Genomic DNA, 23,065 nt, shown 5'->3' on the forward strand with positions numbered 1-23,065 from the left:
GCTCAGACAATTTTAGTTAAAAAAACAAAAAAATTCCAATTCTAGATGGTAATTTTGATGGTATTTGGTAAGGGTTTTCTGGACTCCATTAAACAAATTAATTTTTTAATAGGCTTTAAAGCCAACAGTGTCCAATTGGTAACAGAGTGAACTCCAGCAGAGAGCTTCACCCCAATCAGTGCAGGGTATCTCTTTAGTTTAAATAAGGCCATAATTTGAAGCCACATATTTAGTCAATGAATCATGGTGAAGCTAAAAAGGGAAAGCTACCATTACAGCAAAAATGTTGAGGATGAACTTTATAATATTCCAGTTCATCGCATTTTTATATGCATTTGCACTGCTGCATTCCTCAAAGGGAAAGATTCAAGCTTCTCCCACTGCTCACCAAGCAATTCCTAACACAGAAGTGGAAATGTATCACAGGTACTTGACCTCTAATATTCTTAAACACCAGAACTGCCAGTGACCATCCCCAAAAGAGACCAATCTGTCTGGTCAAATTGAAAACATTTAGCAATTTCAAAAACATTCAGCTGTTGCTGACCTTGATTTCCAATGCAAGGAATTTCCAGCAAAACAGGCTACAGAGACACCTTAAAGTTTCCACAATTAACTGCACAATTAACAGGTAAGGCAATTACCAGGTAAGGCAAAGACCCTTGTCCTACCTCATGTCATAAGGACAGGTGCTGTTAATTGAGCATAATTGATTTTAATTTTTTCAGTATTCCAGGCATTTGTAGATTACCTGAAAATCACTTCGCATTCCAGTCACACTTGAATGCTTTCCTTGGTTATGAAAAATTCAGCTGGACTAAATGACTTTAGATCCTTGGTTTTCTTTAACTAAAAACCGTTGGATTTTCTACTCCAAAAGGGGGAGTTCTGAATGGACCACACAAAAATTACAACACATTTGTTACTACACTTTGCAATCACCCCTGCCAGGGAAGTTACTGCCCCAGAGTGCCTGACAAAGGAGAAGCTGGACTGTAATGCAGTGTAACACAGGAAAAAATAAAAGAAATTACTTTTGTTACAGGCAGTTCTTTCTCAGTTACCTGCTCCTGGGACCCTGACCCCAATTCACACCCTAAACCACCCCTAATGCAGACTTCACTTCCCCTGAATGACTCAAATGCACAAACTCACCTCAAAACACAGATACCTTATCAGGCTTTACAGTGACATTAGATGTTATTACCTTATAAATGTTATCACCTTATGAAAAGTGTGATGTCACAGAGTTACAGATGCACATGGGAGTATGATTCAGAAAATGTGGTCCTGTTGAGGAATCAAAGCAAAACAACTGAAAGGGTCAGAGGTAAAGAATGTAAGCCAAAAAAACCTTGGGGACCATTCTACCACCTTTTGTACTTTTCTTAATTTTTTCCTTAACAGCACTACAGCTGTCAACAAAGGAAATAAAAGTCTCACTGCTCTAATGTTGCATTTACACCGATGAGAAACTTTTTAAAGAAATTTTAGGTTGAACTTTTGTGTGAACAGAATGTACACATGCCAAAAATATCTTTAAAAACACTTTTATTGTTTAATATCATTGGTCTTAATAGAAAGGGCAGATTTTTCTGGAATCTGCATTGAGTTTCATTTGGTAATCAGAGACACACAACACAATAAAGCCTTGATAAAAGCACAAGCCACGCTTAAGTCACTTGATACACCAAGAAAACACAATATACTACAGACAAAACCTTTGAATTTTCATTTTGTGAAATAAAGACATTCCTAGTCCTTCTATTAGAAAAATAAACCCTTATCAGCATCTCAGGCTTTACTTCTTGATATTAGCATAAACAGGCCTTGTTTCTTAGAAATGTGATAAACACCTTCAGCCTTCAAACTAAAAAAAAAAGCACTGAGCCATAAACTTTTTGTTGAATCAGAGTCTTTCACTATTTTCCTTGACTGTAGAGACAGCCAATACTGTTGCATTTTTTAGGAATTCTTCCTTTTTAAATGCCTAGGATATGCAAATCCTGCCCTTTGACCTTCTAGCTGAGGAAAGGCCATACTTAGCCTCAGTGTGCATCTGAGTCAAACATGTTATTCATGCACAGGATTATTCAAGAGGTCTAATGTTTGAATCACTATGGGTCAGAAAACTGTCTGCACAGAGTACTCCTTTCTAGATGAACCTTGTTTAAATCTTTCATCAGTTGCATTTACTCTTCCTAAATTATTCAGTTCCACAGACGTTTTGGGTTCCACAGAAGAGCCCAAAACCTGGGAGTCTTCCCACTGGGAATGGACAGTTTGTGCAGGCAGCTGTCACTGCAGGAGCTGCAAGATTCAACTTGTGAAAAAGCTTTTTGTTGAGACAAACATTCAAGCACAGTAACAAAAAAAAAAAAAACAACCCAAGCCCCAAACTGTACAGTTCTACAAAATACTTTGCAGTACTGCAGTAACTCCCGAGTTTTGTGGCTAAGTAAGAACTAAAGATTGAGGAAGTGGCCTCGGATGCATCATCCTGAAAAGCACAACGTTACTGGACTTCAGATGTAGGGCAGGCAGAGAACCCCACAGCAGTGCAAAGACAAAAATAATCAAGATGAACTCTTTCCTAAAAAAAGCCAAATTGAATCTTGGAGCTAACGTGAATGTGCATTAAAAGCTCCCCAAGCTGCTTCCCCTACTTAAAATTGATTTGTTCCTGACAAGATTCTGAGTTAAAGACACCCAGGGCTGACTAAAACTTGCTGGGTGTGACACCAACATCCTAAACTGGAATGCAGGGTTACCCCACGCTGTTACTTTAGGGCAAGTTCTTCAGCAATGGATTCCAGCTAACAGGCCTGAAATCAAAGAGCTCCTAATTACCCATGACAAACTTATTTGCAAACAGCTTGGCAGACACACCGATACTGATCCACCTCTAGGAGTACCGTGGGAGGATGCTGATGACATCTTTGAAAGGCTAATCGCATCTGCCAGGAGCTTGAGATCATTTCCAGCCCTTTGCTCCACTGCGACCCATTTCCAGAAGGTGAAATCAAAGAATGCTGGGCTCATTTGCATCCAAAGTGCTTCTCGCTTTTCACAAACACGAATTGCAAATAAAGCTGGGTAAGAATTTTGCCAAAACACTTACGGACTAATAGAAAACAAAGCTAAAATGATACTGGGAATTCATCTTCCACTAGGATCGCACATACCTGTATCAACCCTATGGCCACGAAAGCCAGGAGTCAAGATAGTAGTCTGATACTTTTAGTCTAGAAACATGTAACAAAGGATGTTCCTAGCTTGCAAAAGTTTTACTTCCCAGAGATTGCAAAACCAAGCTTGCCAAAAAGACAGAGCACTATCGGCATACACACAGAGGCATGACTCAATTGGACAACGACAGTAATCACGATAAAGCACGACCTCAGCACAGCAGCAGCATCAACTGTCAAGAGATGCCCAAAAATAACACAAAGAAACAAAAGAACCCTGAGAGTTTTAACAAATTTTTTGAAAGATCATTAGATACTCGTCTGAAAGATTACAGGCTATTCATACCGAGAGTCAGAGACATCACACGAAAAAGCAGAACACTGTGTGGCTGAAAGATCACAAGCGGGAGATGGAAGAAACAGGAGACAGAAGTAACACTGTGCCCTGCTCAGCGGGCAGGCTCTGCCTGAGAGATGGGAGGCACAGCCGGGCGTCAGATACTTCCCTTCCCCTGGGCACCTCCAGCTTCTTGGGCACAGCTGACACAAAGTCAGTCACCAGCACCGCATCTGCCCCGCGCCGGGCACAGCCCCTGGCCCCGAGCTCCTGAGGGCTTCCCGGGGAACCGCTCCGGCCCCGAGCTCCTGAGGGCGTCCCGGGGAACCGCTCCGGCCCCGAGCTCCTGAGGGCGTCCCGGGGAACCGCTCCGGCCCCGAGCTCCTGAGGGCGGCGGCGGAGCCCCGCGGCTGCCCCGGCCGGGTACTGAACCCCAGAAACCTCCTCAGAGCCGACCCTCACACGCTCCCTCAGCTCTGCCCCGAGGCGCCGACTCTCACAGATCCTCTCAGGGCCGACCCCCACACGCCCCCTCAGAGCCGACCCCCACACGCCCCCTCAGAACTGCCCCGGCCGCCCCACAGCGCTCGGTGCGAGACCCAGTCCCTGCGAGGCACCGCCACCACAGCGCTGGGTATCCCATAGGGAAGGAGCAGGAGGCAGGGGAGCTTGGGAAGGATGTGGAGCAGGGGGAAGAGGAACGCGGGGCCCGTTACCTGCGCCGGTGTCGAAGCGCGGCCGCCCGGCCCCGCCACCGCCACAGGCCCCGCGCGCGCCACTTCCGGGTGGGGGGGGCCGGGGCGCGCCCATTCAGCGCTGCCACAGGCCTCGCGCATGCGCCGTCCCGCGGCAGGGTCGGGGCGGGGGCGCGGAGCAGCGCCCACGGACTGGGGGGGAATGGAGGGGGTGTGGCGGGCGGTGCTCGAGGGAGCCCGGGTTCGAGCCCCGAGCCCGCTGCTCGCCCCCGCCGCGGCTCCCGGCGCAGCTGGGCGGCGGCAGCCAGGTGCTGTCTGTCTGAGGCAGCGGGGGTGGATTCTTGTCAAAACCAAAGAACCGCGGGGCCGTGCTGGGCCGGGAGCTCGCCGCCCGCCGCTGTGAGAGCTCCCGGTGCGGGGGTGGTGAGGTGGCTCGTGCTCGGTCTGCCAGAGCTGGGGCAATACAGAGCCTCCCGAGATTACAGGCTGGCGTGCCTGGGTTCACAGAATCACAGAATTGTTTGGGTAGGATAGGACCTGTGGAGATCACCCAGTTCAACCTCCCTGCCAAAGCGGGGTCACCCGGAGCAGGTGACACGGGAACGCGCCGAGATGGGTTTGCGATGTCTCCAGAGAGGGAGACTCCACAACGTCTCTGGGCAGCTGTTCCAGTGCTCAGCCACCCTCAACGTAAAGTTCTTCCTCATGTTGAGGTGTTTGTCTTGTGTTTCAGTTTGTGCCCATTACTCCTCGTCCTGTTACTGGGCATGACTGAGCAGTGGCACCATCCTCTTTGCAGCCGCCTTGGAGATATTTATATGCATTGATGGGATGCTCTCTCAGCCTTCTCTTCTCTGGACTAACCAGGCTCAGCTCCCACATTCTCTCCTCATCTGAGATGCTCCCGACTCCTCATCATCTTTGTGGCGTCCGCTGGATCCCCTCCAGTAGCTCCTTGTCTTCCTTGTACTGAGGAGCCCAGAACAGACTTCACTAGCTGAAGCTACCTCCCACCAAAGGCCTGAGGCAAGAAGCACTTTTAGGGCCAGCCGTGCTGCGGGAGTTGCCAGACTCTCCTTTATCGCTTTATTTGAAAGGCAGCGCGGCCCCCGCGGGGTTGAGTCCCTGGGCCGGGGCTCGTTCCATTCCTCCGCGCCGCCAGGGGGCGCGCTGCCACCCCCTCACGGCTCCCCCCTGGCGGCGCGCGCATCCGCCGTGATTCAAACGCGATGGCGGCTGAGGCGGCTCAGGGCTGAGGGCGAGCGACCCCCGCCCGGCCCCTCGCCCGCCCGCCGCTGCCTTGGCACGATGTCCTCCGAGGGCAGCGACACGCTGGCAGGCGAAGGAGCGCCTAAAACTAAGCGGAAAGGTAGCGTGGGGTGAGGGCGAACCCGCTCTGCCTGAGGCGGGAGCCCGGCCTGGCTACTTAGGCCGAGGTGGCGATCCGACCTGAGGCGGGAAGCACTGCGGTGGGCCCGGCTGAGCTCTCTTTGCCGCTCTTTCAGGAGGGAGAATCGTGCAGTCTCGCTACCTGCAGTTCGGTAAGAAAGACAGCAAGGAGGCGCCAGGACTGCCGAGCTCAGGCGTCGCTCAGCGAAAGGCAGAAAAGGTGTGAGATCGGCTTGGACGTGTGGCAGCGAGACCTGGGGGAAAGCCGAGTCTGCTGGGGTTATGAGGGAGTTGTGGTGTGTTACTAGGTAGGAGCTTGGGACTGTACTCGGTGACTTGCAAAGCACCAAGATGCCCTGGTATTTAGTTGTTTATTGTCAGCAATTAAGTTGGAGGTAAGATAAATTGCTGATTATGTTCTGTCTTAGCTGTTTCTTTATTGCCAGGATGCTTCATCAAGTTCCTCTTCATCAAATGCTTCTCTGCAGTCTTCTAGAACTGAAGCAAGATCGGTTGTTTCTCAGAAACACGAAACTTCTGCTGGTAGGTTTTACCAGTGTGTTTGAAAGCTATTCTTTTGTATTTCCAGCCTATGAAACTCTTAACAACTCTAAGATACTGATATTTTGTATTACTTGCGTCACTGATAGTTATTATTTGTATGCAAAGGAAATTAAGAAACTTGATGTGGGACTAAGAGAAACCTGGTCCTGGATCTGGAATTGAGTGATTGGGTTGTCTAAAATTAATATCTTTCCTGCCTTCTGCACAAGGTTTTGAACTGTTCTTTTCCTATGTCCTCACCATTACTCTGCCTTTTTAAATTTAATCTTTCTGTTAAACCAAGTGCGAGTGACTGAAAATCTCTGTCTGCAAAACCGCCCATTTTTATTTCTTTTGTTATTACCAACAATTCCTGTCTGGTATTACTGACAGTCCTTGGTTGTCTCCACAGACATCCAGTTATTGGTGTTTGAGACAAATTATTCCCATTGTTTTCTGTGAATTGGGACCTCTTCAAAGGGTCTCACTTTGAACTGCTGTTTATGGGGTCATCAGAGAGTGGGCTTTAGTCATAATAATTTTCCATTCTGGCTGCAATTCCAGTTGGTAACTTTCTTTGGAGGTTCAAGAAAAATAAGTTTTTAATGCTGTTCCTTAGAAAACAAGTGCTCATTAGACATTCCTGGGAGCAGAGAGTGTTTCTGATAAGCTCAAGGGGCCCTTGTCCAGGTGCAGTTTATCAAGGCCGAGGCCTAACAAGCATTCCTCAGGTCATAGTGGGGTGTCAGTGGGGAGATGCAACCAAATCAGCTTCCCTGGGCCTCTACAGCTTGGAATTGTAAGCTTGTTCTGAACCTGTTCTAATTCTTTTAGTCTGATAATAGCTTCTTTCTACAGGTGTTGACCATAGCTCATTAAATCAAAGTGGTTTTGAGAAGGGTTACTTGCAGTCCACTTTATTAGATGAAGGGAAAATGAAGCTACCCGACCTTGATATTTCTGCTATTAATGGTAAATTTCCATTCATACTCAATTTCTGGGGTTTTTTTACTTTTAATACCTGTGCTGAAACCTGGGGATAAGAAATTGTTGTATTTTTGTATATTCACAAAAGGATTTTAAGCAGAGGTACTAAGACCTTTGGAGTTTAAATTAACCTCTTGATTTTAGTATCTTTTGGGTGCTCTGGTTTTGTTTATAGTCAAAAAGTAAAGAATAAAGTACTCTTGAGTCTTTGTTCCTATAACAGGCGGATGTCAGCCCTTCTGAAAAGTGGATCACACCTGTTTGTCACTTAAAGCTAATGCTCATGTGATCCACACCTGCTCATGAGTATATTAGAGCCAGAAATAGAGCTCAGATCTTCTTTACTGATACACAATAATTTTGAAATTATCTGTGCCTTTAAAGAACCTGATGGTCTACAGACCTTGACAGAAGAGCACACTAACTTTCTTGTTGTGATACAGGTAAAACTAACCCCAAGAAGAGTTCTCATTCAGAATCTGCTTCAGAAGGAGATTCAGAGACACAGAAAATAACCGAAGGGACTGATGAGGTGAGTCTCACTGCTTTCACTGGTAAGGATATTTATTTTGAAACAAAGATTTTCTGTTTCTCTTCAACCCGAGTTACAACTAAGGTCCTGGGATGATCTAAAGCCTCCCTGCAGAAGTCAGTTCTACTGCTGGCAATGTTTGGTGTGTTTACCAGATATCTGGACACTGACCAGAGCTTTCCTTCCATTTCTTGTGGTAAAGAATCTGTTCCAATTATTACATCTCCTCAGGTGAATTCTTCTTGCATTCCTGCCCATACTCTTTAATTGTATCATGTTGTCTTTAAGTATTTCCTGGCATTTTTGTTCTGAGAACTAACACTGGTTCAATCTAATATAAAGTGCCTTATTTAGGGATCTCATTCAGTGTAGCACTGAAACTTCAAATTCTTAACCAGAATTATGAAAGTCTGCTGAAAATGTTATAAAAGGTGGTGGAACAAGGAGGTTTTTTTAATTAATACGAGTGTTTAAACCCACAAACTTGTCTCATCAAGCTGCCTGTTGTTGGTGTTGCTTCCAGGCACAAATTGGACTGTTGGTAATTTATTTGGTAATTAATTTGATCACTGAAAAAATAATTTTTGATTTGATCACTAAAAAAATTCTTTTCTTTTCTGAAGGAAACTGATTTTTGGGATCCGATAGAAGAGCTGGAATCTGAGACACTGCTTTTAACTTACCTAAGAATAAGGGTGAGAGTTAGTCAAGTATTTGGTGTTTCAGATAGAACTTGATATTGAGGCATTGTTTAATTTCTTGAATGCTTCCTGACCTGTAAGAGTTAAAGTTTTTGTGACTGTATATGTTTATGATTTCTAAAATCATAAGACTTGCTATGAAAGCTCTTAGAGTGAATTCAGTGCCAATTTATTAAGCTACTGCTGGTTCTTAGGAATTAGGGGGATGCAGAAGTTTTGGGAAAACTGTGAGTCTGTCTGGAGTTCAAGGTTGTAGCAGTGACTTTGTTCCCTCAGTGCTGTGTGTGTGTATTTTCCTTTACAAAACGGAGCAGGGGTGGGGCAAGAGTCTTGAGAGGGTCTTCAACTCTGATGTTCTGTGCTTACTGTGTGAGGTCTCCTGTTCATTAATTAAAACTCTTTGGCCTGGTCTGAGGCTTGCATTTGTTTATTCAGAATATGTTAATTGCTTGGATGTAGCATTGCTTTAATTGTGAATATTTTTGGGATGTAATAGGCAGAAAAAAAAGTTGCTGAAATGGAGGAAAAAGCAGAAAAAAACTTGCTAATGTTGTGTGAAGAAAAGCAGAGACAACAGGAGAAGCTCTGGGAGCTGAAACGTGAAATTCTGCTCGAGGAGAGAGAGCAGAAGCTCAATGAAACATTAGACAAACAGGTAAGTTTTAGTAGGATTTATGCTTCTCTGATACAAATACTTCTGATACTTCTCTTACACAAACTCATTTATGAAGTAGTCCTTTATCCAGAGGAAATTTCTCTGCTTCTGTGGCTTGCAGGGGTACAATTTTATGCATCTTAAAGAAAACGAGTATCTCCTTCCTCTTGAGACCTGTAATGCTCTGCAGTACCTGAGCCGGTGCCTTTGTCACTGTTGTCCCTCGTGGACAGGCAGGAAGGAGAAGCTGGAGCTCTTGGGCAAGGGCAGAGATTGCAGTGGCTGCCAGGGCAGGGTCTGGGTGATGCACAGGAGATGAAAGTACCCAAAACCACGTGAACATCCTGCACTTAGGCAATTCCAGTTACGGTTAGAGCTGAGATGCCACCCCTTAATGAGAAATGAACATCTTCTGATGTTTATTTGTCTTGTTTGTATGTGTTAGCCACAAGTAGTTCTGGCCTAGTTGTAAGAAGACAGGTTTCTAATGAATAATTAATGAATGTATTTTTCTGTAGTGAGCCAGGTGTGCAATTACAAAAGACGTGCTTTTGGAGAAGTGTTGGTTTCGTGTGTGTCTCTTTCAGATAGAAGTGCTGTCTCCCCTTGTTGCTGTCTGTGAACAGTTTAAAGAGCAATATAAAAGCTTTGCAGCTTCCCTGGATGCTACAAGACATGAATTACCCATAAAGAACATTCACATAGAAGGAGATAAGCAAACCTACCTTGGTATGAAAATTTGATTTATCAGATTTGCTTTCAGATATAGTGAGGTTTATGCTAAAAAAGCTTCTCACACTGTTATTGCTACATCTCTCTTTGGCCGCTGGAGGAGCTTTGTGTGCTCTAAGTTTGTGTGGACATTGGGCTACAGCAATAGTCACATGTTGTGTTATGTGTAATTCTTATCTCTGTTTAACCACTTAACTACATGGTTTTTTATCTTGCAGCAGAGAAGAAATTAACTTTCTGAGTTAGCTCAGTCTTCATATACACCTTCTTTATCAGGTTTCTGTATATTTTAACTGTATTCATGGCATTCCTTTTCTTCTCTTGTTCCTGCTGTGTAAACAAGTTGCAGGAATGCTGTGATCTCTTCTTGCTTCTGTGTTTGAGGGACAGAGTCTCCTGGGTAGACTTCTTGCTCATGTTTCTTGCAGAACTGGAGCTTAAATATTGTTGTGTGCTGTCTTGAATCAGAGAATGTTTAATAAATCAGTACATGCATTTTGTATTGAAGTCTGAACAAAAAGCTACCCTTTTAAACTGCTGGTGCACAAAAAACAAGGTTCTTAAACCATTTACAATAGTCTTGCACTTTAAGACAAATGTAAAAAGTTTATTGAAGAACTTAGAATTCTTGTAAGAAGACTAGAAAGGAATAGCTCCATTTTTTTGTTTGTGATTGTTGAAGGAAATGACTGAATAAATTTCATAGGGGGGTACATGCCAACAGCAATACGTGAAACTGGCCAGGGAATTTTAGGTGTCTAAAACTTGGGTTTTTTTCTTACATTTGTTTTAAAAATCTTTGAATACTCTAAATAAGAGCTTGATTAGCAATTTTAGTAGCCTGTTGCTGGTGCTAGTCACAGTAGTGAAAAATAATTTGGCTTTCACAGTGTTTTTGTGAAAGCTGAACAGTATTTTTTTGCCATTTAGTTCTCCTGTCTCTGGGTTACTCCAGCTGTTAATATCTTGTGTTAACTGGTGCCCACTGCATTTTTAATAATACCTTTAACATCTCATCTTCCAGATGAACTGGGAAAGCAATTAACGATCACACAGGAGCTTCTGACAGAAGTAATGCCAAACCACTCAGAAGATAGTGCAAAAGCACTTAGTGCACTGCAAGAGCTTAAAGAAGTGTCTCAGCAAATGAATAAAGGCCTTCAAAGGTAATCACAACAATGGGGTGAAAAGACTTGTTGATTAAATGTTCAGAGGAAAATCTATAGACCTTGCCAGAATATATCCAGAACACAGTCTGTAGGAGGATTAACTGAGGGTTTGGTAGCACCAAGTGTAATTCTCTTTGTAGCAGTCATCTGTGTTTCTTTCCCTGCCCTGCCCACAGTCAAAGTAGCATGTTTGGGATTGGTTTTGTACTCCAAGTGAGCCACTTCAGTGTGCCATTCTCTGACACTTCAGCTGAGAATTTCAGTGAGCAAGAATAGACTTGGTAAGTGCAGACATGTAGGAGTGGAGAAACCCAGGAGGCAGAATAGTGAACTGGAAACTGTCTTAGGTAACAACCCTGCAAATGTATCATCCTTGAGAAGGTACAAGGAGCACAGAGAAGGGTTTTCTCCTCAACTATTGTGACAACAAATACAAAGCATCACTGGAGGATGAGGAAGAGATAAAGCATGACTAATGTCCTTTCCTTCCTTCATTGCCCCAGAAGAGATTAGAGTTAGTCTGAAGATCATTAGACCATTAAGCCACTCATCTCCCCTTCCTGCAAATTGCCCCATCTCTCCTCCCAATTCTTGCTTTTGAGAAGAAAATTCACATTTTACATTTTTTTTCTTCTGGTGGGGCCATAGTAGGAGAAAGATGCAAATGTCCAGGCATGAAGTCTTTGGGCTGAATCGGACTTACTGTCCTTCAGAGTCACTGATTTAGCTTCATGTGTTCCAGGAGCTTCACAGATGTGCAGAATCTGTCGTTTGAAGCCTGTAAAGAAGTTTCTCTGCATAACCAATACGTGTGTGAAGAGAATCATGGAGTAGATGTTGTGAAACGCTGGTATTTCGACTAAGTTTCTGTATTGTTTTACTACTGCGTAGCTACTAACTCAATGCCAGCAGACTTTTTATCCTTTTACTTCTTGTGTGGACACACAACTTGCCCAGATTTTCAGTGAAGCCAGCAGCAGGGGTGCTCACTGATACAGAAATTGGAGGGTTGTTCTGCAGGCTGTCCCACAGGGGAGACATCACCGCTCTCTTTTAACGTGGATTTCTCTGACAGATTTTCCATCATTTTCTGCCTTGACAGTACTGAAAGGTAAATGATAAAAAGTGCTATTCCTGGCAAATCTGACCTGTGTATTAATGTTCAGGCTGAGCTTTGGTTGCTCACTGGACAACCTCTGCAGGAACTCTGAATTGTCCCATATTTCTGGATGTGCTGTGTGGGTACAAAGTACTTGCTTGGAAGGTGCCTGGTCACTTTTAATAAGTGAGAAGATTTGTAAACTGGTTGCCTAATTGCCTTGTAAATAAATTATTGGAATCATAAATGCCTTTGTATAAACCTGACTCCTCTTTAAGGACTTTATTCTTTTTAATAATAAAGACTGTTTTCCACTGCTCTATCGGTAGCCTTCAAGTTCTAATATGTTCACTGATATCCTACAGCAGCTTTTGTTTCCATCTGGGCTTACTTAGGGCTAATACTACACAGGCCAGTGATGGACTACACACAAAGTGGTCCAGGTGGTCAACTATGAGCACCCCAAGTGCTGAGGCCAAAGGATTGGACATGTGGAAAGAAACCACAAACCTTATTACTGAGTGTGCTGTGCTATGAACATACAAGCCACATCTGGCATGGTTCTTCATAATTTCCTTTTTGTACATGGAATGCATTTTTCTCTGGAAGATGTGCTGTAACCTGTATTTAAACTGTGGAACTCATTCTCTGGTGGTTTTTCATGTTTCTAGCTTAAGCTATGTCTATAAGGCTTTTTGGCCTGCTCCTAGGATACCTGGAGTAATCGTTGCACTCCTTCAGGTGCTGCTCAGGCTTTCTTCCTGGCACTACCGGGGGTCTAACTAGATTCTTGTCTCCTTTTGTTAAAAATTAAGAGTAAATTAAGTAACTGCAGCAGTAGATGTGCCACACCCATAAAACAAGCTGTTCAGACCCTCCTTGCATACAATGTCAGTGTCATTTTTTTTTGGCAGCAGCTTCTCTGTCAACCAGTGTTATTTTAGGATATCCATCTGTTATTTCTTTTTCTTCACAGATGATCTGCACCTGGTAGTTCACCTGTGTGGCTGCAATTCAGCACATCAATAGGTGCCGGATCGAGCTCTGGGGCCAGGAGCATGAGCTGCATCCATGAATTTGGCCACTGGATGGGGAACTTTGCCCAGCAAAGTCAGCCTGGCTGTGAATGTGTGGGCTGGTTAGTTTCGGTGGATGGAGATGGGGGTAGAAAGGCTCCAATATGATGAAACTGGTGTTGTTGGGTTTGGATTATTGCTGGGCTCTGTGTCTTCACACCTTTAACCTCTTTATGATCAGTGTGTCAATTCTGAGACTGAAAGTTGTTGGGAAGGGTCATCTTAAATATGAGAGGGGAGGGATGAAATTGAAATCAATATTATAATTGATAATAATGTCTCTCTGCACAGGCATATCAGAATGCCTTTCCTAGGATTTCTTAATGGTGCACATCACTGATGGTCTGAAAAAGTATTTTTCTTTCAAGAAATACTTTTAAATTAAACCCTTTCTTTTCAGTCAAGTGACTTTTTACCTTTGAGATACTATTGGATGTGTATACCTACACCCAAACGTTACTTAAGCAACAGCCAGCAATGCAGATTTTCCCTCTTAAAAGCAGTGGAATGCTGCTGGTTCTCCCCCTGGGGAGGTGCTTGCTGTGAGCACAATTAAAGGCTGTAAATCTTTCGGGGGCAGTAGTTCAGCCCTGCTGCTGCAGGCGGCACTCGCTGCACTCGTTATCCTCCCACAAGGCAAAGGGGAGTCCTGGGGCTGAAGCCAAACTGCTGCTACAGAGCAATTCTGTGCCCGGGGATGTGCACTCATTGTTTCAGAAGAATCAGAGGCATTAATTTCAGCATTCTGGCCATTCTTTTCTTTAAACTGAACACTTGTGTAATTCTCTGTATAAATGGTACAACAAGTGTTAGTTAAAGCAGCTTGGCCTCTCTAGGAAAGGGTTTTTAGTTTGAACTGAGGCACTTCCTTCTTGATTTTCATGAATGTTCTTTCTAAGTGGTCCGGTTTTGGTTCTTTGCAGAAGTGTTTTAGGCTCCTCCACCTTGAAATAGCCACAGAATTTGCTGCTGTCATTTAACACTGTACAGACAACAACAACAAAGAACTGCAGAATCACTGGAGCAGGAACTAAACAGATGTGACACCACTTATTTTGTATTTTCCACTTATTTTCTGACAGTGTCACGTGCTCTAAATCGGTTGGAATCCTAAACAAATCAAGGGCTCTTTTTATTCAGGTTATGTGTCTTTTTCTCCCTGTAGAACTAATAATGCTCTCCCTGCTGTAACTTGTATCAATGTAGATTTAGTTGTGTTTTGTCTGCACGTGTGCAGAACTTATAACCTATTTATTCATTTTTTAGGCCAGAAGTTCTTGACCAATTGTTAACATTCATGTGTGTTAAGGTGCTTTTTTGGGGGAAGGGATTTTTTTTTTTTTTTCCTCTGAGAATTGAAAGCAATTCTGAAATGAGCCAGGTGGGTGAGAGCCTGGGAGGAAGGGGGAGCCCAGAAATGAAGTATTTGTCCCCTGCAAAATTCTTGGTTGTTTAAAAAGAGATTGGCAAAGCTTTTAAGCTGGGTTTGCCCTGCAGCTTGCCCTGCCTGGTGCTGGTGTGTCTGGGGAAGCTGCGACCACATTCTCCTCAGTGCCTCTGCTGCTGCCAGACCCTGACCACCAGCTCAGGAGGGCTGAGTCAAGGCATTTTTTGCTGTAATTCCTGTGCTCCCTGCGATGGGGGCTCTCCGGGGTCAAGGTAAGGCAGGATCCCTCCTGCCCGGGGTGCCCTGGGGTGGGGCTGCAGCCCTGGAAATCACCGAGGCTCGTTTGTCCCCTCACCACACCCCAAACCCCCCAATTCTTTGTTCGCAAGAGCTGCAAACGGAGCTGAGTCTGTGCTCATCAACAGCCAGCAAAGCAGCTCATGACCCCAGCAGATGTTTCTGCATTTTAGGCTAATGAGAACTTATTGGATTACTGCAGTCTTCCCTGCCTCGGAGTAAATACCACTTTGTTGGAGATCCGGAAATTCATACTGAATATGATAAACAAACTGCTGGCTGGGCTGGGATTGCCAGGACATGAAAAGAGTTCCAGAGCGGCAGAAGATCTAACAGCTCTGAAATGCACCACTGAGCCACACCAATTAAGAGCATTTCCAGTGATTATGTGAGCATTCCTGTTCAACTCACAGAAATTATTTTAGGTTGTTTCTTCCGCTGCATTTGTGTGTGGTCTGTAAAGCAAGCACAAGGTTTGCAGAATGGCCTCTGACCAAATGCCTCTGACCAGTTTCTTTTAAAATAATTCTGTGATAATGTATATGCAAGAACTGAGTTTCCTGCAAATTCAAGATCTTAAATTTTCTTTGTTACGGTTGCCCCTTCAGATGTAACTAATTTTTAAAATTATACAGACAATGTATGTTTGGAGATGGCCTGTAGGATATAAAAACTTAATTCCTTTGTTTAACATCTCTTGCATATGGGAGGTGGGTCTACTGTTCAGTCAGACTATGCACAAACTATATTTCACCAGTCGTGTAGGAGCTGAGAAGAGAATTGGGAAGTTATTTCTGACTAAATGTCTGAATGGCAGCCCCTTCTGATAAGCACAGCGCTCTTCCTTCTAAATAATTCAAAATCCTTCATTTGAATGCTTTCCTAGTACTATTTCAGTCACTTTTATCAGGAATTAAAATGTTCTCTTACTGTGAAAGATCAGACTCTCCTGTTCTGTAGATGAATAATAACCATTTTTGACAGAACTATTTAATAATTATGTTCTCAATATCGTTATCCTGTTATATGCTACTTAGATTACAGTCTTATTTGAAAAGTGCTCTTTAATTATCCTTTCCTTATAATTTTTTCTAGAGATGTTTGTATTCCTGGGGGCAGGATCAGTCTGGTTTCTGCCACTCTGTCTGGACTGATGTAGTCTCTGTTAAACCATTTTCCTGGGTGAGTTGCAGGAGTGTAGCAAAGCCTGGGACACTTGTTTTGCAGTTACCAGTTTCTGCTTTTGCTATCTCTGTTTGGCTGTCACAGAAACACGAAGGGGGAACAAAACTCAGAGTTAAAGAATAGGTGTGGCTTTTTTACCATGAATATCATGCTGTAAAAATTAACTAAGGCCTTGTTCTTGTCTGGTGGTGTGTAATGATTGAGGTGAATGTTTTTCCATTGGGAAGGGGGGAGAAATTATTCTGGAAATTGATGACTTTTTTTTCATGCACCTTCTACTGAAATCTAGGGTGTACGGGACTTAACACAAAACTAAATGATTAATAGCCTTGGGTTTAGTACAGTACCTTTTATGTGCACAATTTACACATATTCGAATCTTTAAATAAGTGAGAATTACCTCTTATACCTTTGGATCTGATCAATTGAGTGACAAGTTAGTGACACCACTCATGCTGAGGCAGTTAGCAAGAGCTAATTCTTGATGGCATGGTCCTACCACTTGTTTCCTGTGAGTTGTCCTACTGATTTCATTTTTGCAATTGAGGTGGGGGGGAAAAGCAAAAAGATTCCCAGCTGAGAGCAGGAGTACTTGAGAATTATTATTTTTTGTTTGACACATAGCTGTCTGATAATTTTCACATTGCACACAGCTTATTTATGAGGTAGTTGGGACATGGGAGAGGATTCCTTCTCCTGCAGAGTAATGATGAGGCCATACAAGCGATGAGGCCATACAAGGATTGACATCCTGGTCAATTAGATCTGGTCAGAACCAATACAGATGTATTCACACCTTGTTCTCTAAACCCCTGTCCCTCCCTCACCTTTTTGCCACCAGCATGGCCAACACCAATCCCCCACATGCTCTCAAGTGCCTGAGATTCCTAAGACTTTATGAGGAGCAGAATTACGTTTTCTGTAAACAAAATAAAAATCCAAACTATGCACAGTGCAAGCGGGTGGGTGAATATGGCCCATAGATCTGACTGATGAATAGTTTTTATACATGAGCAGTTCTTACAGAACTTCCTTTTAACTCCTAACCATTACCAGATGTGGGTTGCAGGCGGCTGCTGGAATTCCAACACCTGTTGCATCACACTGAATGGGATTCATTTTGGCAAGAACAGAAAATTCCATTTCAGTAAGTAAATAGTTTGAAATTATATCTAAAGCCTCCTTTTTTTTTTTTTTTTCAGACTGAGTTGATTCCAGTCTTATTTACAGGCTTGCACATACCTTTATAATTAGAAGATGGTTTGCAGTCTTCAGAGGCTCTAATTGCCTGAGATTTCTTGTAGTAAATATCAAATGGAAAATCTTCAATTTAGGAGAAATCTCTCCTTTAGAAGAGTGAGCAATTCAAAAGGGCTATACTCCACATAAGGGTGATTTCTGTCTGTGCTTTATGAAATGCAGAAACACACATTTGTGTGTTATTCTGAAGATGATGGAGCTCCGTTTTAGAGCTACACTTTGCTGCATTCATCAATTCATTGCTGAATCCTTTTGCTTCTTCGAAGCCCTCGCCCAGAATTTTTCAAAGCTTTTTCCTGTGGTTGACAGGATGGGTGTTTAGTGGCATTCTGTGATTTTTTTGGTACATTCCCCATAGATCTCAAGCACGAGTCTGTAATGAACCCTTTGTGGTTTGCTCTAGAAAGCTATGGAATAAGTGTGGAGGTAATTAATTAATATTTTTGAAAGCATTATGCTGTTTCAGCCCAAACATACCCAATCTCTGCCATGCCATGGGAACAGCAAAGGTGCTTCATTTTCATTTTGCCTTCTTTAATCTTTAATCAAAGGATCCCAGCATCCCCTGAAGTGTCACCCTGGGGAGAGGCTGGCATCAGTGTGGCTGGGGCAGACAGGGGAACACTGAGGCACACACGGTTCTGTGTTTGTAGATGAGAATATAAAGAAGCTGGAAAATAATTTGGAGTTACTGGATTTTTCTTTGCCTGTTTCAGTTTGTCTCAAAAAAAACCCCAAGCAAACAAACAAAACCTAAACCATTCCACTTTAACGTACTTTCAAGTAAGTTCCTTCTCATAGTTCCTAGCTCATCATTTCCTTGGGAAGTGACTGCTGTCGTTCTAGAGTCTAATCTTGTCTAATTTGTCAAAAAGTGTTTGTTCTTTTTCTAGATTTGTTCTGCCTCTCCACAAAAATAAGACAATGCTGGTTTGGGGTAGATTTAAGTAGGAAAATGTAGCCACATCTTGCAGTGTTATCCGTTACTAAGGATAATCTGAATTTATAAAAAAGCTGCTGAGTTAGTGACTTTATGTTTAAGAGAAGGCATATTAAAATGAGTGTACGTTTACACACGATAAAAATCTAAGTACTATTTGTGTGTGTAAGCCAGGTGTATTGGGGGGGGGGGGGGCGGGGAATGCTTCAAACTACCTACACTGGGGGTTTTCATTTATTGCTGGGGCAAGAATTCCACTCTGCAGCACGTCTGGGATCCTGGTGCGCCTGGGTTCTCTCCGGCGGGGATCAGAGGAATCGTTCCTCGATATCTCTATGCAGTGGGAGATGGCATTTGTTCTGTAACCTCGACTCTCGGCTCTTGCCTTGGGTTTGCTTTTCCCGGTTTGAGTGAGCTCTACTCTCAGGCTACAGCTCTTCCTCAGACTGGTGCAGTGAGAGCTCCCTCTCCTGTCCCAAGCCCCTGGAACCGCGGGACAGAGGGATGGAGATGGATAGATTAGGGCCTAGGGTATGAGGAGGATGGAGGAGCATCAGTGCTCGCACTGGGTTTTGGCTTGGAAAGCAGTTCCTGGGCAGCGCTCCGTGGAGTCCCTGAGCGCGCAGAGGCTCAGTTACCGGGACTGGACGGTGCCAGGGGTGCCGTGCCCCGGTCCTGTTTCATGGGACCTTGGCTTTCACAGCTCTCCCATCTGTGGGGCTCAGGAGGAAGGCGAGGAGCTCGGGCAGCTCTCCCGGGGCTCTTTGGGCTCGGCAGCAGCGGCGCCGATGCCTCAGCAGCCCGGGGCAAGGCGAGCAGAGCCGGGCGGGCGGTGCTGCCAGGGGCGGGCTGAGGTGAGGAGCGGCCGGGGCCCGGCGGGGCCGGGCTGAGCTCACCTGAGCCGGGCGGGGAGGCGGGCGGGGCGCGGCCCCCTCCCCTCCTCTCCCCTCCCCTCCCTCCCCGGTGCGCGCTGTCAGGAGCGGGCGGGGAGCCGCAGACAAAGAGCCGGGGCCGGAGGCGAGCGGGCACCGGGGCCAGGAGGGGGCGGCCCGGGGGCGGGGACGCGGCGGGGGCGGCGGCCAGAGGCACCGGGGAGCCGAGCCCGGGTGCGGGGCGGCGGAGCCTCGGGCTGCGCTCGCCGGGAACAAAAGGCTCCTGCTGCCCGCGCAGAGCGCCGTGGCCCGGGCTCCGCGGCACCATGTCCCGCTGCGAGCCCCGCCGCGCCTGGGCGCTGCTGCTGCTCGCCCTCGGCAGCCTGAGCGCTGCCCAGCCCCGCCAGCGCCAGTAAGTACCGGGGCCAGCCTGGGGTCCCCGCGGCAGCATCCCAGGGCAGGGCGGCGGGAGGAGAAGCGGCTCTGCTCGGCCAGGGCTCCGGGGGGGCTGCAGCAGCCGCGGAACAAAGCCCGCGGAGCGCCCCGGAGGGGTCGCGGATCGAGCGCGGCGCGTCCCCGGCAGCGGCCGCCGGTGCGAAAGTGCGGAGCGCGGGGAAAAGGGGACGAGAGAAGAAAGCTCCCATGCGATACCTGCCTCCAGCCGCTCCGGAGAGCGGCTGCGGAGCTTTTATCTGCAAACAATTATTTAAGGAATCCGGCTGCTGCGGTGCTGGGGGTGGTTGAAGGTAGCGCTGGGCGCTCCCGAGCGGCGTGTGAAGATTTTTTTTGTGGGGAACATCAGCCGGGGAGAAAGTGCGGGGAAAGTTCTCTGACTTTTAGAAATTGAATCCGCAGCTCTTTTCCACTGTGTTTAGGTTAATTTTGAGTAAGGTTTGCTTTGTTCTTTATCCCTGGCTTATTATAGCCCGTCAGCATCGTGAATAGCTGCATTAACTGAGTGCCACGGAGAACTTATTTTCACTTGCTTACTAGAAAATATTTCACGTCCTGCCAAGTTTTGGTGTAACCTGACAGAACTGTTAGTTAAGTGTGCTTAAAGGATCTGTCCAGTCCCCGTCAAGTTAACTCTTTGGTTGACAAGTTAAATATTTAATTTTCAAATGCCACTTATTAAGTCATTTAAATAGTTGCATCAAGGGACTGATACTTCAGAAAGAGTTTCAGCAATTCAGAACAATATGAGTACATGTGCTTCACATATGGCACCGCAGTGCTGGGCTTATGACAGTTTAAATCTGATCATTTCACCCTGAATGCAGCTGGTACTCTTTCTCCCTCTGCAGCTAGATCAGCTATCTCTCTTACCAAGGATTTGCAGGCTCGGTAGTAACTTTTTATTGTTATTTATTACCATTCTGATGAATTTGCAAACCTGGCAGCCATAAGGTTTTGAATCTGCAAGTACCCTGTGCAATTTAACTCGAATGCCACAGAGTTCTGAACTTCCTTTGGGGGTAATAGGATCTCCATGGCAATGAGGCCTGCTGAGAGAGAAACATGGGCTTGGAATTTGATAAAAGATTACTTGGGGGCTGTAAAACACCATCATCCTCATCCCAAAGTGATAATTAATCATGGACTAAAGCAACCTGGCTCATGGGGCTGTAGAAAGGCATGGGCTGAGAAATTTGGCTTGAAAAGGCATCTGAGGAATTGCCTCGTGTTAAAAAAAGTCCTTTGGGGTAGGAGATAAAACCCCAGAAAGGTGTGTCATGAAGAGAATATAAATGTGTTGCTTCCAGCCCAATGCATCAAAGAGCTCAGAGCCTGCAATGCTTTTAGCTGACAAGTTCATGGCACGGTGCCATTCACAGAGGAGTGGTGCAGATTCCATTCAGAAACTCTCGCATTGCAGCATCTACGGGAGGTCGTTTTGGGTGGCTTTAAAGCTCTCTGTGTGCCTTCTAAAATAATGCCTTTTGTAAACTGGCAGGATCTAATTGTTTGAACAAGAATGTGGTAGTAGAGCTGGGAATTCCAGCCCAGTTCTGTAGCTGCAGTTTCTGGGCTGCTTCTGTATAAACTGGAAGTTCAGGTGTGTTACATGCATTGAGTCTGACGTTTAGAAAGCTCCAAAAACCAGCTCTGAGTCCCTTCTCTTCTTCTATATGAAGCTGAACTATGAAAATGGAGCCATATGATTGAGTCAAAAATATCTAAGTTGTTTCAAAGAAAGCATTGGCTACAAAGCTCTAAGGAGGTTCAGGTACCTCCTTATTCCTTCACAAACTTCAGCTCTTCTATGGTTAGCTGGTAGTATGTTTAGTTTGTTACCTATAACAAATAAATGAATGTATTTATTACATAGATGCAATAAACACAGACATTACTGTTTTTATTTAAATCCTAAGGATTTGTTAGGCACTTAGGCTCTGTTTGTTCATTTATACATTTATACATATTAGATACAGGCTTAGACTGCTGGTGGCCACAAATGTGACCATACAAGGGCAAATATGTCACAGAGAAGTTTGTTCTTTTCCTTTTGCCACACAAAAAGGGGCTCACAAATGAAGGTAACGCTCTCGTTGCTGTGTCTCAACTGACCACTTCCAATTGTGCTCCTCAGGGGTTATTTGATTGCAGCACCTTCTGTTTTCCGCTCTGGGGTGGAGGAAGCCATAAGTGTGACCATCTTCAACTCTGTCAAGGAGACAACTGTGCAGATCCAGCTGGTGGTCAAAGGAGAGACTGTGTCACGGAGCCACGGAACAGTCCTGGGTGAGCTCCTGTAGTTCTGAACTTGAGAACTGATTTACGAGTTGAGGTGCTGTGGGAGCACGTTGATATCTCCTAAAGAATTGCTTTAGGTGATAATGGAATCAAAGTAATATTTAATTGATTTGCTGCTGCTGCACCCTCTCAGTCGATTGTGCTAATGTGGTTTTGATGTGTGTGATCTCAAACATGTAAGGCTGATAACTTTGGAACACCAAGACATACAGAGACCCTTGATAATTAATACTCTTGAGTTTTCTAGTGAATATACTTCCTTTTGGTCCCTGAATATTTATCAGTGGGGGACTGTATAAGGAGTAAGATAGAAGCTTTTTTTGAAGAAAAATATAAGATCTACATCATCATCAATTTCTTCTCTCCAAAATGAGTGCTGGGAATCTCCCCATCTTCAGGACTGAGTGTTGCTGAGAGAGGTGGTAATGTTTGTGTAGTTGGATAAGCCTTTAAAATCCAAGCCAGATACCTCTGTCCTGTGAGTAAAGATGTGTTTTGATTATGTCCAGCTTAATACTGAGGGAATTTACAGAGGTGAAAGTGAAGTCCAGCAGCCCTGCTGTACCACTGTCAGTAGTGGTGGAAGCTGTAGTGTAGACAAGGCAATCAGGCTCTTTAATTCTCCAGTTTTAACCCTTCTGTGTGTTAAAAAGAGGAGGTCTATGAAAGCCATTCCCTTTCTTGAAACAGTTTGTCTCTGGTTGTGTCTTCCCCTTGTTGTCTTTGAAATGGGCTGACAATTGCAAAGCCATTCAAAGGGAGTGATGCTTACACATGTGGACAGCACATGCTCAAGAGAACTCCAAGGTATGGCTGTATCCAGAAATCAAAACAGATCCTAGGAGTGTTTGTTTTGAGAATTGTCTAAGTCCCAAAAGAGGCCAGGTCCTTTTTACAGCAAAACACTTCTGTAGGCACAGGCTGCCCTGTGCTGAAACCTCAGCCTTGGGGGTGCTCTTCAATCACAGAGCACTTTGCAGTTTACCTTGGGCAAAAATTGTAAATAAATGTGAACCAGGTTTGTTTTGGAGAACTCTGCTGGGTCTGGCTTGCTCACCATGCAGATTGCTTTACACAGAGCAGGAAAATTACTTCAGGTGGAATCATAACAAAGGGATACTGCAGGGAGCAGCTCTGGGGTGTGGAGTCTTCTTTCACTCAACTGCAAATGTCTAAAATCTTAGTGCCTTACCTTGAGAATAACTCTTTCTCTCTCTCTCTCATATTTTAGATAAAGGAACAATTAAACTGAAGGTGAGTGTCAATT

General features: G+C 44.8%; 3 protein-coding genes across 18 annotated transcripts in view; 2 read left to right on the forward strand and 1 right to left on the reverse strand.

The window, feature by feature from the left end:
* The window catches only part of MYO9B (myosin IXB), a 41,815-nt gene extending 37,487 nt beyond the window's left edge, over positions 1-4,328 (reverse strand). For 13 of the 14 annotated variants that reach the window (XM_032092582.1, XM_032092580.1, XM_032092581.1 and 10 more), the window contains exon 1: positions 4,242-4,328. The gene's annotated coding sequence lies outside the window, so the exon portion shown is untranslated. The remainder of the gene's footprint in view (positions 1-4,241) is intronic. The other variant, XM_032092574.1, reaches the window with a different exon arrangement.
* Positions 4,329-5,413: 1,085 nt separating this feature from the next.
* On the forward strand, positions 5,414-17,141 carry HAUS8 (HAUS augmin like complex subunit 8). 3 transcript variants are annotated; one of them, XR_004236931.1, is made up of 11 exons: positions 5,414-5,589; positions 5,726-5,829; positions 6,038-6,152; positions 7,011-7,124; positions 7,583-7,671; positions 8,295-8,366; positions 8,869-9,027; positions 9,615-9,756; positions 10,784-10,925; positions 11,671-12,039; positions 13,004-17,141. XR_004236931.1 is itself a non-coding variant. In XM_032093016.1 (10 exons), exons 1-10 carry the CDS (start codon positions 5,529-5,531, stop codon positions 11,789-11,791), a joined length of 1,119 nt encoding a protein of 372 aa, XP_031948907.1. In that variant the 5' UTR covers positions 5,414-5,528; the 3' UTR covers positions 11,792-12,349. The 3 variants fall into 3 exon arrangements, 2 of the variants coding, with proteins under 2 accessions (XP_031948907.1, XP_031948908.1); XM_032093016.1 differs by lacking the exon at positions 13,004-17,141 and having other exon boundaries at positions 11,671-12,349; XM_032093017.1 differs by lacking the exon at positions 13,004-17,141 and having other exon boundaries at positions 5,415-5,589; positions 6,056-6,152; positions 11,671-12,349.
* A 2,117-nt stretch (positions 17,142-19,258) lies between these two features.
* Positions 19,259-23,065, forward strand: part of CPAMD8 (C3 and PZP like alpha-2-macroglobulin domain containing 8) — a 54,758-nt gene continuing 50,951 nt past the window's right edge. Inside the window, 3 exon segments of the mRNA XM_032092789.1 lie at positions 19,259-19,456; positions 21,635-21,786; positions 23,030-23,052. Of these exon segments, the coding sequence (XP_031948680.1) occupies positions 19,371-19,456; positions 21,635-21,786; positions 23,030-23,052 (261 nt within the window). The 5' untranslated portion in view covers positions 19,259-19,370.

This window comes from Corvus moneduloides, chromosome 28 (genome assembly GCF_009650955.1).
Source record: "Corvus moneduloides isolate bCorMon1 chromosome 28, bCorMon1.pri, whole genome shotgun sequence".
Lineage (NCBI taxonomy): Eukaryota > Metazoa > Chordata > Aves > Passeriformes > Corvidae > Corvus > Corvus moneduloides.